The following is a 17,028-nucleotide window of genomic DNA, read 5'->3' on the forward strand; positions in this document are numbered from 1 at the left end:
CGCGGCCATTTTCGCTCGCCCCGACACCTCTGATCTCACGGCTCTTAGCGTGATTCTTTCAATCTTTGAGAAATGCTCCGGGTTAGCAACGAATTTGTAGAAAACTGAGATTTATCTACGTTGTGAGGAAATTAACACGGACACTCTTCTGCAAAACTTCCCGTGGAAGATCTGCGAATTCCCATGCCGTTACATAGGACTTCCGCTATATAAGAGAAGGCTAACCAAATCAGAAATTCAACCGGTGATTGACAAGTTAGGGAGTAGGCTGTCGAGCTGGAAAGGAAAGTTCATGTCTCTGGCGAGAAGAGAAACCCTAGTAAGGACGGTCATGTCGTCGCATCCGATTTACTTCCTCACGGTGTTTCCTTTCAAAAATTGTTTAGCCAAAAAGATTGACCGCCTTAGAAGAGCTTTCCTTTGGAGAGGTGAAGAACCAGATAAGGTTACGGGAGCACATTGCCTTGTGAATTGGAGCACAGTTTGCATGCCAAAGACCCTTGGTGGTTTGGGCATTTTAGATTTGCAGAGTTTTGCCGATGCTCTTCGGATTAGATGGCTATGGTTTAGCTGAAAGGAAGAAGAAAGGCCTTGGACGCAGTTGCAACTTCCCTATGACCAGATAGACCAAGATTTGTTCAATGCATCAACAATAGTTACCTTAGGTGACAGAAAGAAAACTCTTTGCTGGTAGTCTAGCTGGATCAATGGACAAGTGCCGAAGAACATTGCACCCAGTGTATATGAAAAGTCCGAGAGAAAGAAACAACTAGTTTGCGACGCACTCCCAAACCACAATTGGATTAATTGGTTTGGTCCAATTAAAACTCAATCAGAGCTCGATCAGATGGCGTTGCTATGGGAACATTTACACGATATGGTCATCTCTGAGGGTTCTTAGGATTTCATCACTTGGAGGTGGACCGAAAACGGTGAATACTCGACGAAAAGTGCATACTAGATGCAATTTATAGGTAAGTTGAGAAGATATAATATGGCAAACATATGGAAAGCAAAAGCGGAATCCGAATGCAAAAACTTCTCATGGATCCTTCTACAAAACAAGATCCAAGCTAATAAACATGTTGCTCATAACCGTAGAAAGGATTTCAACGGGATGGTTATCTATTTTTGGTGGCACATTTGGAAGGAACATAATAGAAGGATCTTCCAAAACCAATCGTTGCTTGCTCACATGGTTGCCTCCATGATAAAAGATTCGGTTATGATCAAGAGAGTTGCGTGGAGGGAGCAAGTCATGGAAGCAAATGATGATTAATCCCTCCTGAAGTGCAGGCGCTTGCTGGCCTTTCTCTAATCTATGATAAAATCAGCAGAGCTACTGCTGTCACTTCGAAAAAAAATACGGTTAGCAAATAGGTTATGCCAATGATAAGACGGTGTTTAAGGGAGTCCTCTTCAAGATATAATATGACAAATAGATGTGGGAGGCTGAGGAAGGGATAGGGTCTGATTGGGTTAGGAGGAATTGAGCAAAGCTGGTAGGATTACGGTTGTGATTTATAAGGTGGAGTGTTGTACCTTGAATTTGTTGGATCCCGAAGAAAAACTTGGCTAGTTTGAGTCAAATGAAGTAGTGAATGCCATGCATCTGCTATTTTTTTGACATACACGATGTCATACGAGCGCAGGAACATGCATAACGGTGTTAACTCACATGCCTCACGATAATAGGACGAGGGGAAGTCAACTGAACCTAGGTGTGTGTGGACTAAAGATGTTTAAATAGGTCGTGTCTATTAGGTCGATCCAATGCACGATATTGTAGATACGGCCCAGGTATGGTACGGCTCGAGTCGAGATGAGTTGGATCAGCATGGCATGAGACCACGAGCCGTGTCTAGGCCGAGCGTACGGCACGAGGCCACGGACCGTACCTGGGTCGAGCGCGTGGCACGACGTGCCAGCACAGGCACGGTCCAGCTCAGGCCGGCACGATCCGTCAAGGCACGCATGGGCCTAGCTATTTTCTATATTTTTAATTTTGTATCTTTTTATCTATTTTCTATATTTTTATCTCATTTTATCAATTTTTTATATATTTATTAATTTTGTAGCTAATTTTTTTATTTTTTGGGCCGCCCGTGGTGCCATGCCTGTCGTGCCCACCGAGCCGGCTATACCGCCGGACCGCAATCGTGCCCGAACCGACCCAGCACGGCACGGTGGCTGACGGGCCGTGCCGTGGGTCGAGGAGGAGGCACGTGGACCGGCACGGCATAGCCCATTACAGTAGTTGGACCGTTCGGGTCGTACCATAACCGGACCGTGCCAATCCGAACTCGTGCCGGGCCGACTCAAATGGTCTATTTGACCATCTCTAATGTGGACCCATACACATGCATTTCAAACTGAATCTCGAAAAATTCAGAGACATAGCATTTTTTTTAACGATCTTGTCTTTTTTGTACAGCTCATGAATGATAGCATTTTTACACGTATTTTAGCTAGCATGGGAACATGCTCTATCGTATTCTACGTCTATGAATTTATAAAGAATTTTTAAATGCACAAGCTTATACGTAGGTCCGACTTTTGACAGGCACCTAGGTACGATGATTTACACTCAACTAGGTAGCTAATGTACATGCATGCGTGCAGTCGTTCCTGCTTGGCAGCCGCAGACATTGACGACAGAGAACGACACGTCCGCCACCAGTACATGCCGCCGCGTAGGTGCTGCGCTGCAGCATCGCCGTCGCCGTCATCAGTAGTGCCACCGTTCTCCGGACCGCCGCCGTCGTGCCCGGACTACTTCCGGCACATCCACTCGGACCTGTCGCCGTGGCGCGAGACGGGGATCACGCGTGAGGCGGTGGAGCGCGGCCGGGACCGCGCGCACTTCCGGCTGGTAGTGATGGGCGAGCGCGCGTACGTGGAGACGTACCAGCGCCCGTTCCAGACGCGGGACGTGTTCACGCAGTGGGGCATCCCTGCAGCTTCTGGCCCGCGCGTCCCGGACCTGGACCTCATGTTCAACAGCGAGGACATGCCCCAGGTGCGCGCCGCCGACTTCGCCGATGACCCATCCGAGGCGCCGCCACTCTTCCGCTACTGCAAGGACGACGCCACGTTGGACGTACATCCTCTTCCCGGACTGGTCCTTCTGGAGCTGGCCCGACGTGAACATCCGCCCGTGAGCGCTCCTGGAGGCGGCGCGCGAGAACCGGCGCGTGCCCTGGCCGGAGAGGGAGCCCTACGCGTACTGGAAGGGGCAACCCCGACGTGTCGCCCCGCGCGCCGACCTCCGGAGACGTGGACTGGAACGCGCGGCTGTACAGGCAGGACTGGGCTTCGAGGACTCCAACCTGCCTGGTACAAGATCTACGTGCAGGGGAGAGGTCGTGGTCGGTGCGCGAGAAGTACATCCTGGCCTGCGATTCGACTCGCCGATGCTGCTCGTCGACACGCCCTACCGCGACTTCTTCTCGCGGGGGCTCGTCGCCGGCAGGCACTACTGGCCCATCGCCCCCGCACGCAAGTGTCCCTCCACCAAGGTCGCCGTCCAACGCGCCAACTCCCATCCGGCGCAGGCGCGCGGCTTCGCACGGGAGGACCTCAGCATGGACCACGTCTACGACTACATGCTGCACGTGCTCACCGAGTACGCACGCCTGCTCCGGTACGCGCCCACCGTCCGGAGAAGGCCGTCGAGCTCTGCCTCGAGTCCGTGGCCTGCCCCGCGCGCGGACGCCACCGCTAGTTCATGATGGAGTCCAGGGAGAGGCACGTCTCCAACTACGAGCCCTGCACGCTGCCACCGCCCTTCACCGCCGGCGAACTCGAGGGGATGGCCCGAAGGGACGACGACGTGCGCAGCGAAGTGCAAAAGATGGACGAGCAGAATAATTAGCTGACTGCTTTTAAGTTTTAACACCAACATGTATGCTGTATAGGTACAGCTAGTCTTGGATTCATAGGCATGGGGCCTACCTCTTTTTTCTTTCTAATTTGCTGCATTTTTTTCTAATTTGAATTAGATTTTACAGATTTGCTTCATTCTTTTTCTAATAAACTTCGTTTTATTAGTAATATCCTATACTATTATAGATGTACCTAGCACACAATATGATCGTCCATATTGAATATATAAATTATTTGATGCATTGAGCAAAAACAAAATTTGTGTGCTTCACCAATCTTTGTAAGTGCAGGTCTTCCTATGGCTATCACTCTATTGAATTACTAAAAGAGAAAGCCGCTGACATCCTGTTCAACGGTCAATCCAATCCTTGAACAGAAGCATCATGTACAGAGGGGCATTCACTGCAGCAATGACAACAATCGACTGAATGACGCGGAACAGCCGTTGGAGCACCTTCCTTATTTTCGATTTGCTAGGGCGGAGCAACTTCCCTCCATCTTCTGATGTCATCGCGGAGCTCATCTCGACAAGAACAGATGAATCAGGCTCCAATTGGTGCTTTCTCGCTGTCGCCCTTGCAACAACACTTCCTCTGCAATACCGATTAGGGAATCATAGAGTCAAAAGAAAGAACCAACTTTAATCAGTTGTGCGAAGTATCTAAAAGCATCATCCAATAAGCACATACCTCCCCACAGTTCTGGAGTCTGAGCTAGCACTGGGGGACTTCGCCACTGCCTTCTTAACGAGGTGCATGGACCCCTCTGCGTCCCAAACCATTTCATATTCACCATCTTCCTCATCGTCTTTTTCTTTGGTTCTTGAAAACAGTTCGGCACCCACTGACCTCATGAAGCTTATGAGTGTGTTCATGTAAGGAAGAGAGCTAAGACCATTTGTTGGCCAAAAGGCTAGCAAAAGGATGGTAACTACAAACTGGCAGATATACCTGTGTAAACAGCAGAAACAACAAACATGTAAAGATAGTTCAATTGTAAATCTTATACTAAATAAGTAGAACAAGCAGAAGGTGTACATTAAAAGCATTACCAGATATAAATATGGGTTTGTTTAGGCAGAAAACAAAGATTTGTCATAACTTCATTTTTCACATCAGTTGAATTTTGTGACAGCTTGAGCCCAGCAGATAGCAGCATAAAAGATGGATAGAGATTTCCCTGCTGCCAACTTATTGTCCCTAGGGTATGCTGTGGCATTAAAAGTTCCATTAGATGCAAAACTCGGAACAGGTGGCAACAGAAAGCTGCAATTCTTACCTCTGTTACTGGCCCAAGTGGAGTGGAGTGGACGACTGTGCATTGGTCATGGTCATGGCCTGAGAGCACAAGGACCTACAGACGGAATGAGAGATTAACCAAAGTAAAAAATATATATATATGGATAAGTTAATCCAAGTCTCTTCAAACTGCAAAAAGAAGCTTACTGGCTTCAATAAGCTTAGCAAAAGGTCTGATGTCTCTTTACTTAGATAATTCTGGTAGCTGCAATAAAAAGGTTGTCTTATGTCAATCGTTATGGCGTTGCCAACATTGGAACAATTTCTGAAAGCCAACAATCGTATTTCAACTGGCATGACCAGAAGTAACTTTTTACAGAAAACGCATGGGGAAAATCCAAACAAGGAAAATTTGAGATATCACTAATCACATAAGCAATTCTTCTACACAAGAAGATAGACAAGTTGAGCCCAAACTAGATCACGAATCAGTTCAATGATCATAATTATCCAAGCTCAATGATCATCATGCGTACACATTAGTCGAAAGTAGTAAAACAGCAATAGTGAGAGGAAGGACATACATGATTCCTTGGTCTAAGGCAGCATAAGATATCCTCTGGAACAGAATAAAATCAATCAGCAAAATGTTCATGTGGTTCATTGAATTGTTTATGTCACAACTTGTAGAATATTAAAAATGAATAAAATGGAGTCATGGTGCTATAAATGAAAACACTGTTGCAAATTAAAATAAACATGTGACAGTATACGCTTTATGGTGAAAAGCAGCATATGCAAGTTCTAGGGATTTCTTTTAATAGCAGTAGAGCACAGAGCAAACACCTTTTGTAGTAACAAGAGAATACCTGATTTATAACAGGTGAAGAACGATGTGGGCCACAAGGAGTGTTATCAGGTCGGTAGAGTGGAATATGTGTTAGTAGAACCTTTGGGTTCGATGCGTTACCTTAAAAGAGAAGAAAAAATAGTCAAAACTCTGATTGAGTGATAGCAACTGTAGACAGTGTGTAATCATCTGTATAATGCCATACCTGGAGATAGAGTTTTAATGAACTCCCAAGAGGAGGATCTTTCTTTGCTTTGTTTAGCCCCTGCTAAAAAAACAGTAACAGTTCTTTAGCTCTAGAAAGCAGCAGCATCGAAGGAAAATCACAAACAACTTGAGATCATTAATCATGAAGAAATGAACCATATTCTAGATTCTAAAGGATGAGTGTTTTGTAGTAGTACTGTGGGATTTCCTTAATGTCGTAATTCGTAGGTGGAGGCATAGAAACATACCATCAAGTGTTTGAGCATCAACAACAACAAAGTCTATCTTCCCAGCAGAAAATTGGTAGTTTCTTGATCCAAATTCTTTTTCATACCGACTGAGCACCTAAACGAAAAAAATAAATATGAATATTATACCCTGTGGTATGTAAACCTTTTGTCTTCTTGTGTATCTACACAATTACAGAAATGGTACATCATAGTTAGACTTTGGGTGGTTACTGTTGTGCCCTAATTTGTTGAGGTGTACATCATTTCATTTATGGCCTGTAAACTTAAATTTGAGAATGATTTAATTTCAGATTATAATGAGAATTTTGCTACATGTCTCAAATCCCTCTAAGGAACTATGCAAAGCTATGAAGGGCTGAGAGAAATAGAGATATGGTGCAGCAGGGTGTTACGAACATTTGTTCGGCAAAGATAAAAAAACACACCAAGAGGCACCACTTGCAGCAGTTAACAAAGCAATACCCCAGGCTCACACCACATTGCGAACTTAAGTTCTGAATCTGGCTGTCCTTGATGAGAAACGCAAATTCATGTAGGGAGGTCATTCTGAGTTGGAGCAATAGGGACCATGGCCAGAAGGATTTTGGCCCCTAGATGGGAATAAAGTACTTAGAACCTTAATGACAAAGGTGGCCTATTTTTGTCTAGAGGTTGGTATAAAGATAGTTTAGTCTAGAAAAATCATCATACTATATCCATAGTCATATTAATAACTTTAAATGCCTCTAAAATTGACCAACCCTCTCTAAATTCTACCAGTATAAGTGCACTTGTTGCAGAGTAATGCATGTCATGGCAGAAGCAGTGTGGATCAGGCGTGTGCAAAGCAATGACACAGCAGCCGGTGCCTTGTATGCAAACGTAGCGCAGCTATAAACAATGCCGACAATTTAAACTATACTATGGAAGTCATACTTATTTAAACATATCACCTGAGAGTGGAAGTCTTACTTCTTTAAGCATGTAATTTTATAGCAGCATGTGTTAAACTCCCATACTAATTAATTGCATTGTGCATGTTATATAAAAAAGATAAATTATCACGTGAGGAAGAACAGAACATGGAGAAAACATATAATATGTGTATACCTGCTAAAATATATTTGGAAACAAACAGTGACATACTGACATGATATTTCTGAAAATAGCAAATGGATAGATAAACAAAAAAACTGTAGTCAATCACCTCAGGATGAACTGAGTGAAATGCTGAGTAACCAATATCATGATTTCCTGAAAGGTAGTAGATTGGGATCTGTGGCTTTATTCTTTGTTCATTCAAGCTGAATATATGCTTAAATCGAAACAATGACTCCTGCCACCTGAAAGGTTTGGAATACAGATTAGGAAAAGAATACAGAGTGAAATGTAGAACTATTTGATCATTCTGTGATGGAATATGCTCTGAGTAATAAACTGTATGTCACTGCAAAAACTAATGAAGAAAACTAACAAACTAAACAGAACAAAAAAATATGAATCATCAACAACGTCATTACACAGAGGAAACATTATATCGCACAAAATCCATTCTGGGAGCTCTGAGCGATTGCAACAAAAAAGGAACATAGGGGCGGAGGGACAAAACAGAAACAGGATGGAGACAACAAACAAGCAAAATTTCTGGTTCATTCATGGATGAGAAGCAGTAACAAGGGCTGCTAAAAAGCAGAATGCACCATCAGTACTGCGACATGACAAACATGTTTTTGATAATCATGTTTCTTAAGTGGCTCAATCGTTGGTCCCATGAAGAAGGTGGCATGTTATTCATGTTTACACATCCAAGTCTGTTGTTGGGTTAAATTGTCAAAACTCATTACACATCACTAATCATGCTGATTAGTGTTTTGGGTTTTCCCATACATAAGGTTGTTACATAAATACTTGTTATACATGTGAACTGTGTAGTAACACAGCTAATTGCTGGTAAGAATTATATAAAATAAAATAGATAGGTGATTATACAATAAAGATCCTATGTAACTGTATAAGGAAAAATAGCATCTGTCAAACAGGTTTCGTGTAAATGTTATGCAATATAATTGATGTTAAGTATTACATATTCCAGTTACATCACTTCATATTGCACCATCATCCTTTCAAGCACACACAATAGTTGTAAACGACCCAGTACAACTTATCATTAGATGGAAATTGAAAAGTGAACTGCTTGCACCAACTGAAAGGTGAATTAGAATTCAGTATCTGTGCGTTACTCTTCATTGGACATGTATGGGCCCCCATCAAAGTGATCACCAAGATATAAGACCACATCAGGCTTGAACGGCAGTATGACCGACTGGAAGGACCTTCTCATGTTCAAATCTGTGTAAAACTCAGCTGCTTGGAGAGCAATTGAGCTTGGTGGAAGACCAAGGGACGTGCTGTCCATGAGCTGCAAAGGAAAGCCTTTCAGGAAGGGAAAACACACATTCAAACAATTTTGAGCACTATTATTGGGTTAACGGCAAAATTGCACAAAATAATGATAGCAGGGGAACTCACCTGTGGATCAGCAATAATGGCAACCTTCACATGGTTATTCTATCCAAAAAAAAAAGTTCAAGGGCAGAAATAAGATTGTAAGGTAACAATGACATCGTGCAAAATCGTTACTTGCTGGTCTACTGAAAATCATACCCCCACACTATCTTGCTATTAGTGGCCCAACGAATCATTTGCGGGCTACACTGATGATAAAAATGCCAAGATAAAATGCACCGGAAAGAAAACAGTTTCACCACCGGAAATTACATTACACATGGTTGTTCTGTCCAAGAAATTTTTTAAAGGAGCAATACGGTTGCGAGATAACAAAGATTTCATGCAAAATCGTAACTTGCTAGTGTACTCAAAACTATCATCCCCGTCCCCTCTTAATACTATGTGCCCAATAAATCGTTTCCGACTTACAATGGAGATAAAGAGTGGTAGAGATGGAATGCGCCGGAAAGGAAAATTACATTGCGCGGTTTCACCAGGGAACTTTGGCGTGATTTCTGGTTCAAGCTACCTAAGCACTGGCGAGCAATGAGGTGACTAATTTACCAAGCTGGCACTAAATCGCATTGTCGCGCAGACATGAGAATTAATTCAGGACGATTTATCAACCCACCTTTTTTCCTTGGCAAGGGCGAGATTGAAATGGGTACTTCCAAAAGATGAACAACTCCTACGCATCCCTAGGTTAATCAACGCCGTGCTGATTTACGGATCCAGACCAACGGACTCAGAATCCTAAGAAAAAACCCACAAACTAAAAACCCGCACACCGCGCACAAATCAACGTTGCCTCGTACTCACCGGCGGCGAGGAGGAGGAAGAGGACGAGGGCCACGAGCAGGCGAGGTAGGAGGCCCAGTAGGTGCCCGCCTCGCCGTAGAGCAGCGCCGCCGCCCACGCCGCGCACAGCAGCAGCGTCAGCCGCGTCACGCTCAGCATCTCCGCCTCACCCGGTCACCCCTCCTGCTGGCGAGGCAGCAGTGGGATCCCGGCCTCGCGTGTCGATCCCGCGGTGGACTTGGGTTTCGCCGGAGGGAGTTCAATGCAAGCAAAGCCCCGGCGGTGTCAGATCCAATCCGCTCGATCGCTCTCGGTCGAGTCGCCGGCCAGCGCCTGAGTCGAGGCTCCAGTTCACCAGCCACGTTTCAAGATCAGATCCAGGCCGTTCCAAGGGAGCAAGAACACGCCCTGAAAATTTCCATTTCCAGCATAATAAAACAAAATCTATTCCCAAATGACCATCGGATCTAACATCATGTGATCAACATACAAACGAAACCAGATCTATGGATACGCCATACTTTTTGAACGAACGGGCACAGGACAATACTTATTTCATTTAATAGAGAAGATAGTGACAGATGCAAATCCCTATTTCTCTTTCTTTTTTTTTTCTCCCTGTCCCTCATCCATAATAAAAAAATGTTGAAAGCTTAGTGAGGCTACCATTGACTACAAGGCGAGCTGGAGCCCTCTCGCCTCTTAGATCCACCCCGAGAGCAGAAATTTATAAGCAAGTAGCTCTTAGAGGCCACACAAAAAGAAATATAGGGGATCATACGTTTGTTGTGCTCCTGTTAGTATCAGTGACGGATTCAGTATTGTAGGTAATAGTGATCTATCTTAACTTAATTTAATATGTTAGCATATATAAATTTAAAATTTACTCTAAAGAAGCTTAGACACCTATATAGGTCTTAGACTAGATCAGCCACTAGCTAGCATTGGACCCTTGCTTCCTCTGGATCTTTTGAAGAAGAGAGGTGGCCGAGAGTTTCACATGAAAAACAAATGCGCTATGATCCTCCACCTCATGCGGTCAAGTAGGAGTGGCCGAGCAAGGTTACAAATGAGGTGCGAGTGCGGAATGAAACTTGGAAATACGAAGTGGGACAAAACTGGCCTAAAACATTAAATGAAACTTGTTATCCTTCGAGAGACGTAAGTGAAACTTCTATGACTTGTTCAAAACTTCAACATGAAACTCCGATGGAACTAGCTTACCTTTTCAGCATAAAAATATGCAACCCAACTGATACCGATCTAATTTTCGTAGATCTGCATAGACTCTAAACCTAGCCCTAACACATCTATGTCAAAATTAACCGACTTTTGTCCAAAACAATCCATAACGGATGACAACATTATAACAACGACAATATTATAAGGATATGAGATGTCCAATGTAACAGTCCAAGTTCTCAAAATCAAGAAAGCTAAAACCTTTTTCAAAGAAAATAAAAAATTTGCAAGGCCAAATAATCCTAGGTGTATGTATCTGTATATATTTGATTGCTTGATGGATTGCTTGATTTTGTGAGCTAGTATAATATATATATATATATATATATGGTATATACACTGTATGTATAAATATACATGTGTATATATATGAGAGAAAATAGAAAAGGTTAAAGAAAAACCTTTTTGAGTTAATGGACCAAAGCCCACTTCTCTTCTCCTCTCCTCTCTCTGTTCTGGCCCGATCCATTTCTCTTTTCCCTCCCCTCTCTTTCTCTAGGCCGTAGCCCACCTCGCTAGCCCAGCCGCCGCTCGTCCCCTACCTCTAGGCCCTGCTCTCTCCCTGTTCTCTCACGCACCGTTGTGTTATGCCAACGCGGAAGACCTCACGGGCCATGGGCCAAGGAGACAATATGACGAGCAAACGATGGAGAAGGACTTCTAGAAGCTCGCCAAGCTACGAATAAGCAAGAATTTTGGCCGAGTACGCATTATCTCTACGTGGATTGGAGTTCAAATCGGAGTCCGAGTTGGTGCCACCACCGTTCAAATCAAAGCCGAGTCGCCCGCGACCTCAATCTCCTCTGGGTATAAAAAAGCACCCTAGACTCCCTAGAGCATCCCAGAGCAAGTCGTTGGTTTAGAGCCGAGAATCGTTGAGAGAAGCTTGTTCGTCGCCGCATTGGTGACGAGAACCACCGCATCGATCTCACGTGCCGAAGCTCGATCGCTGCCACCGAAGAGTTCTCTAGCACTGCAACAACAGAAGGAAGCTTCCCGAGGCAATTCCGACCACTGTTCATCACCAGAGCACTGCCTATGATGCCGACCGAGGAAGTTCACCTACATGCGCCGTTGCCAACCTAGCTACAGGGCTCTCCAAGCTTCAATAAGCACTTAGGTGAGTTCCTCATTTGCTTGTGTCTCTGTTCCGCTACTCACCGTCGAGATTTAGTCATTGGAGCGCCGTTTCGACGGAAGTCCGACCGAGTGCCGCCGCGGGAGCCGCCTCCGCCGTCGTGTCGCCGTTTGAAAGAAAGCCATCGCTGATAGTTGTACGATCCAAGACCAAGAGCCAAGATTAGAAGATCCTCATACCCCTTCATGAACCAATCCGAGCACGACACGTGTCAACTCATAAACCCAGTCAGCCGGTTCGCCACCTGCTACATCGGATGCCCGATTGGCAGATTCGCTGGCTTGCCATGCAACCTCAGCTTGTAGTGCCCAGTTAGCAGTCCAGTCAACTTTTGTTTTTCTTTTTAATTGTTTTACTAAGATCATAAATATTAAATATTGCGTAACAAATAGTTTTTCCAATATAAAATAATTTTGAAAATAATAATAAATAGAAAATTAATTTATGATAATATTAATAATGTGTTATATGTTTATTTAATTATGTTTAATATTTTTAAATAGGTTTTATAATTCAAGTAAATGCTAGAAAAATCTAGAAAAAATATAGAAAATCCCAGAAAATCATAGATGGCTTAGAAAAATTCTAGAAAAATCCTAGTAACATAATTTCATCTGGATAATCTTTTTAATCATATATGAATCTTTAGAAAATCATAACTTGTTAACCATAACTCCGTTTTGACCCGTTATTTTGTCGGACTGATTGAAATAGCATGATCTTATATGTGATGATGGTTGTTGTGTGATTTTGGTTCTTTTTGGATCTTGGTATTTATGTGTTGTTCTTTTTTCGCGTTTGTTGCGAATAGACGCTAACGTTTCTGAGGAGCTAGAAGGATTGCAGGACCAGGATTTTGAAGATCCAACTGAGTTCAGTGAAGGCAAATTGTGTTCTTGATCATATTTATCCTAGTTTTATAAATGTTTTATTTTACAAACATGCATGCTAATAATTTTATTGGGAATCTCAAGTAGTTTTCTCTTATCATCATTGTCACCATAGTATGATTTTTTGTTATGGAAGGGTAGATGATGCTTAGCCTTACTTTGGGATGGTGATCATAATAATTGCTCTATGAACTTGATAGTGGTCATATACAACAATGATAAAATATGATGAAATAATTATGTAGCAACATGGCATAGAAATTTGAGCAAGTGGTATGATAAGACTGGTATGTGATGTATGGTTGGGAAAGTGGTAGTCTCGCTCGAATATAAGGACCGGTTCATGGAGTGACATTTCTATGTTTACAGTACAACCACAAACTTGATATGGGACGGATTTAGCCAAATAATTTCCTTTACTCTCAGCATACTATAGACCATCTGATAGTATGAGGAGTGGAAGTGATGGACTTCTTTTGATTCTGTTGTTGAGGTAGAATCACACGGCGGTGAAACCTTAGAGGGTAGACATGTGCTAAGAGGGGCATTGTAAAGGTTTTGTAGTGCATTCCTAGTGCATACCTCGGTAGTTTGTAAGAATTTCCCGTTGTCCAATGGATGCTCGGCAAAATGAGGAGAAACGTCTTGTGGGTAAAGTACAACCTCTATAGAGTTAAAACTGAATATTCAGTTGTGCTCACAGTCACGAGTGGCACTGAAAATCTACCATAATTATAACTTGATGTTTTAGTTAGTCTGGTCAACTGTGATGATGGGAATTATAATTGAGGGTCATCAGTCATAGTGGTGAGAACTATGATTGAGGTTTTCAACTTTAGTGGATGGAACATTAGTTGAGGTGGTTAGTTGTTGGTTAAGTCAAGATGGATGAAATCTTAAGGTGGTTTGTCATTCACTTAATTGTTATTGCTTTTCAATTATTTTACTTAAATGTTGTCTCATGCAAAAGAGCCATTTAGCTATATTCTTGTTAAAGCTTTTATATGCATATTATTTCCTTCATAACTTCCTGAGTACGACAAGTGCTCGCTCTTGCTATCACCAAGCACTTAGTTGAAAAAGGTATCGACGAGTACGCTAAAGATGGATTGTTTTAAGATACCTTCTACATCGATGATGCATGTGGAAGAGTCGTAAAGGATTAGAGTAGTATTAGTTTGTTTAGTTCCACTGTAGTTTATTTAGTTCTGCAACCCTTGAAGGTCATTTTTGTAAGACGGTTAATTCGATTAAGTATAGATATTGTAATGATTATCATCAACGAAGTCATTATATGTTGGGATTGATTCTTGAGCTCAGTACATAGATGAGATTGGTTTGTTTCTTAAACTGGTCTCGACATCCAACGGGGAGGAGAGTGTGAATCGGGTTTCTTAAATATTTTGGCTAACAACAAAATTAAGCCTCCAACATGTCTACACGAACCAGTAAACAACTCATTCAGAACATCAACTTCGTTTAAAACAAGAATATTTACTTGCTTGAAATATTACTACAAAATATGATGAGTGCTTCTATAATATTTAGTAAAGATGTTCAAATAGGTCGTACCTATTGGACCGGCCCAAGACACAACATTGTAGGTACGGTTTAGGCACGGCACATCCCAAGCTGAGACGGGCCGAGCTAGCATGGCACGAGGTCACGAGCTGTGCCTGGGCCGAGCAAGCGGCACGGTGTGCCGGAGTCGGGCCGGCACGGGCACAGCCAGCTCGGGCTAGCACGGGCATGGCCCAGCCAGGCACGATCCGGCCTGGCATGTATGGGACCGGCTATTTTCTATTTTCTATATTTTTAATTTGTAGCTATTTTTTATTTTATCGGGTCGGCTGTGCCGACGGACTGCTCGTGTGTTGTTGGGCCGCTCGTGCCTGTCGTGCCCGTCGGGCCAGCCGTGCCACCATGCCGTCGGGCCACAATCGTGCCCGGGCCGACCCGGCACGGCACGGTGAGCGACAGGTTGTGCTGTGGGCCGAGGGGGAGGCATGCAAGCCGGCACGGCACTGCCCGTTACAGTAGCCGGGCCGTTTGGACCGTGCCGGGCCCGTGCCAGACCGGCCCGAGTGATCCATTTGGCCATCTCTTTTATTTAGAATATAGCTGCATTGATTATAGAGCACATACTCCAAATGTAACTTATCTAAGGATTATGTCTCAAACTCTTCTAGAGGAGCACATGAGCACTTTTCAGCTTATAAATAGTGTCTTCTCATTTTATTTAAGGGACGCATGGAGTTATCTCTTGCAAGACTTTGTAGACATGCACATTTATGTTGTTCTCTTGAATGAGCTCGAATATGCAAAGATCATACTTCTCTAGATTATTGCCTATAGAAAATGTGCCCCAGCCACCAGAGACGGCACGAAGAGGCCCATACCTGACACAGATAATTAACCTCCCATATGGCTTTACCTACGGGTCCCAGGGTGTCCCCTTCTTGCTGAGTCTTGGAAGATACGTTTCCACAAATTGACTTGGAAGATCCTGTGATACAAGGAAGTAAGTTACAGAAGCAATCAAGTTAAGATAACATGTCCATATGTATTAAAAAGGACATTTGTGTGTGTGCCATTAGGAATTAGTTGCTTTGCTCACGTGATATCCCAAATTCGTTATTTGTGTCTACGACATTAGAATTTGTGTGCCACTATCCTGACGCATCCGAGCAAACACAACAAACTCCTAATGGCATATGCACATATTTTCCAAGGTAAAAAAGAATGCTAGTCGATACGCAATAAGTGAAGTAATCTTAAGTGCTGGGCATGCCGTTAGGGGAAGGATTAGTTAGGCAAACTATTGTTTTGCGTAATCAGTGTTCTGTGCGTAGTCAGGTCGGGCAATGCAGCTGTGTCTGTGGTTTTGATGAAAAAATGATATTTTCCTGCAGAACCCATCAACTAGACAGTTGTAGCTAACATTGAAACATAGCTTCTATGATGTTTTTAGAAGTTTTGGCCGAGTAGATTGTGCCCAATAGAGGAAGGAAATCTGGTGTGTTGCAGTGGCAGTTTCAGAAATAGTTTCTGATCGATTGTGGACTTATTTAGAGGCCTTACTGACTTATGAATTTTCTCATATTAATAAAAGTTGTAGCTCATGAAGTAATCTGTTCATTATAAAAATTTCATTATTTTTGGAGCTATGGCCTACCTGTAGTGGTATGTTGAATGTCATTGTTTAGAATTCAGAAACATATTCAATCTTCTGTCTTCCGTTATGTTTTAGGCATAGTTGCTTTTAGAATTAAAATATAGAGTATTTGTAAAAGTTGTAGCTCTTGTTTTGTAGATTCCAAAAATCTCACAATTTGCTATATTATGTATAGTATATTTAAATATATAAAATTGTGAAGTAGCCTTGTTGCTGTTGGGTAAACATCATTTTTTTCCTGTAATGCTATGCATGCGGGGTTTTCAGGCGTAAGAAGCAGTGTGCTTATTTTATGTGTGTTATTGTTGTGTTTAATGGTGCTGAAAGAGTACTTGTTTAGGTGGTGCCACTCCAGGACACAACTAGTGTTTGACTCCTTCGTTAGTGATGGCACGTGAATGTAGCGGTTGCGCTACACTTTATCTTGCTATTTAATTATCTCCACCCCTTTAATTACAGAACATACATATATTCTAATGAACTAGATTTGAGCATGTTACTCGCTTTTTATATTTTCAAGTTTATATGATTCTTTAATCATGAGGTTAAGGAAGTGAAATGTGATATTTTCAAGTTGTTTATTTTTTCAGTCATTCTTTCATATTTTCGATTCATATGCAAATTCATGAAGTATGTTGGAAGTTATATTTTTCTATTTATGCATGAAGTATTTCATGTGTTGGAAGTTATGTCACGCAGTGTTTGAGACCGTAATAGTACAACACAATGTTACCCGAGAAAAGATAAGGGTGAGAAGAGCATGAAATGTGCATTCATATGAAAGTATTTACTTTAATCACATGAAAGTTTTCCTTCCTATGCAAGGAAATTATTTATTATCATTCTGGAAGTTAACTATTTTGTTTA

At 42.7% G+C, this 17,028-nt stretch overlaps 1 protein-coding gene and 1 pseudogene across 3 annotated transcripts; one reads left to right on the plus strand and one right to left on the minus strand.

Annotated features, from left to right (window-relative positions):
- Window positions 1-2,674: 2,674 nt before the first annotated feature.
- LOC133915981 (uncharacterized) lies at window positions 2,675-4,021 on the plus strand (annotated as a pseudogene).
- A 69-nt stretch (window positions 4,022-4,090) lies between these two features.
- LOC133915980 (uncharacterized protein C630.12) lies at window positions 4,091-10,255 on the minus strand. Of its 3 annotated transcripts, none has more exons than XM_062359427.1 (13): window positions 9,738-10,254; window positions 8,940-8,978; window positions 8,651-8,829; window positions 7,618-7,753; window positions 6,429-6,525; window positions 6,179-6,241; window positions 5,993-6,093; window positions 5,708-5,742; window positions 5,331-5,388; window positions 5,164-5,238; window positions 4,937-5,094; window positions 4,575-4,835; window positions 4,091-4,478 (listed from the first exon to the last, which is right to left on the minus strand). In XM_062359427.1, the coding sequence occupies exons 1-13, from the start codon at window positions 9,873-9,875 to the stop codon at window positions 4,235-4,237; spliced, it is 1,584 nt and encodes a 527-aa protein (XP_062215411.1). In that variant the 5' UTR covers window positions 9,876-10,254; the 3' UTR covers window positions 4,091-4,234. The 3 variants fall into 3 exon arrangements, with proteins under 3 accessions (XP_062215411.1, XP_062215412.1, XP_062215413.1); XM_062359428.1 differs by having other exon boundaries at window positions 6,179-6,238; window positions 9,738-10,253; XM_062359429.1 differs by lacking the exon at window positions 8,940-8,978 and having other exon boundaries at window positions 9,738-10,255.
- Between the last annotated feature and the right edge of the window lie 6,773 nt (window positions 10,256-17,028).

The sequence above is a fragment of the Phragmites australis genome, chromosome 4, assembly GCF_958298935.1.
Source record: "Phragmites australis chromosome 4, lpPhrAust1.1, whole genome shotgun sequence".
In the NCBI taxonomy this organism is placed as follows: domain Eukaryota; kingdom Viridiplantae; phylum Streptophyta; class Magnoliopsida; order Poales; family Poaceae; genus Phragmites; species Phragmites australis.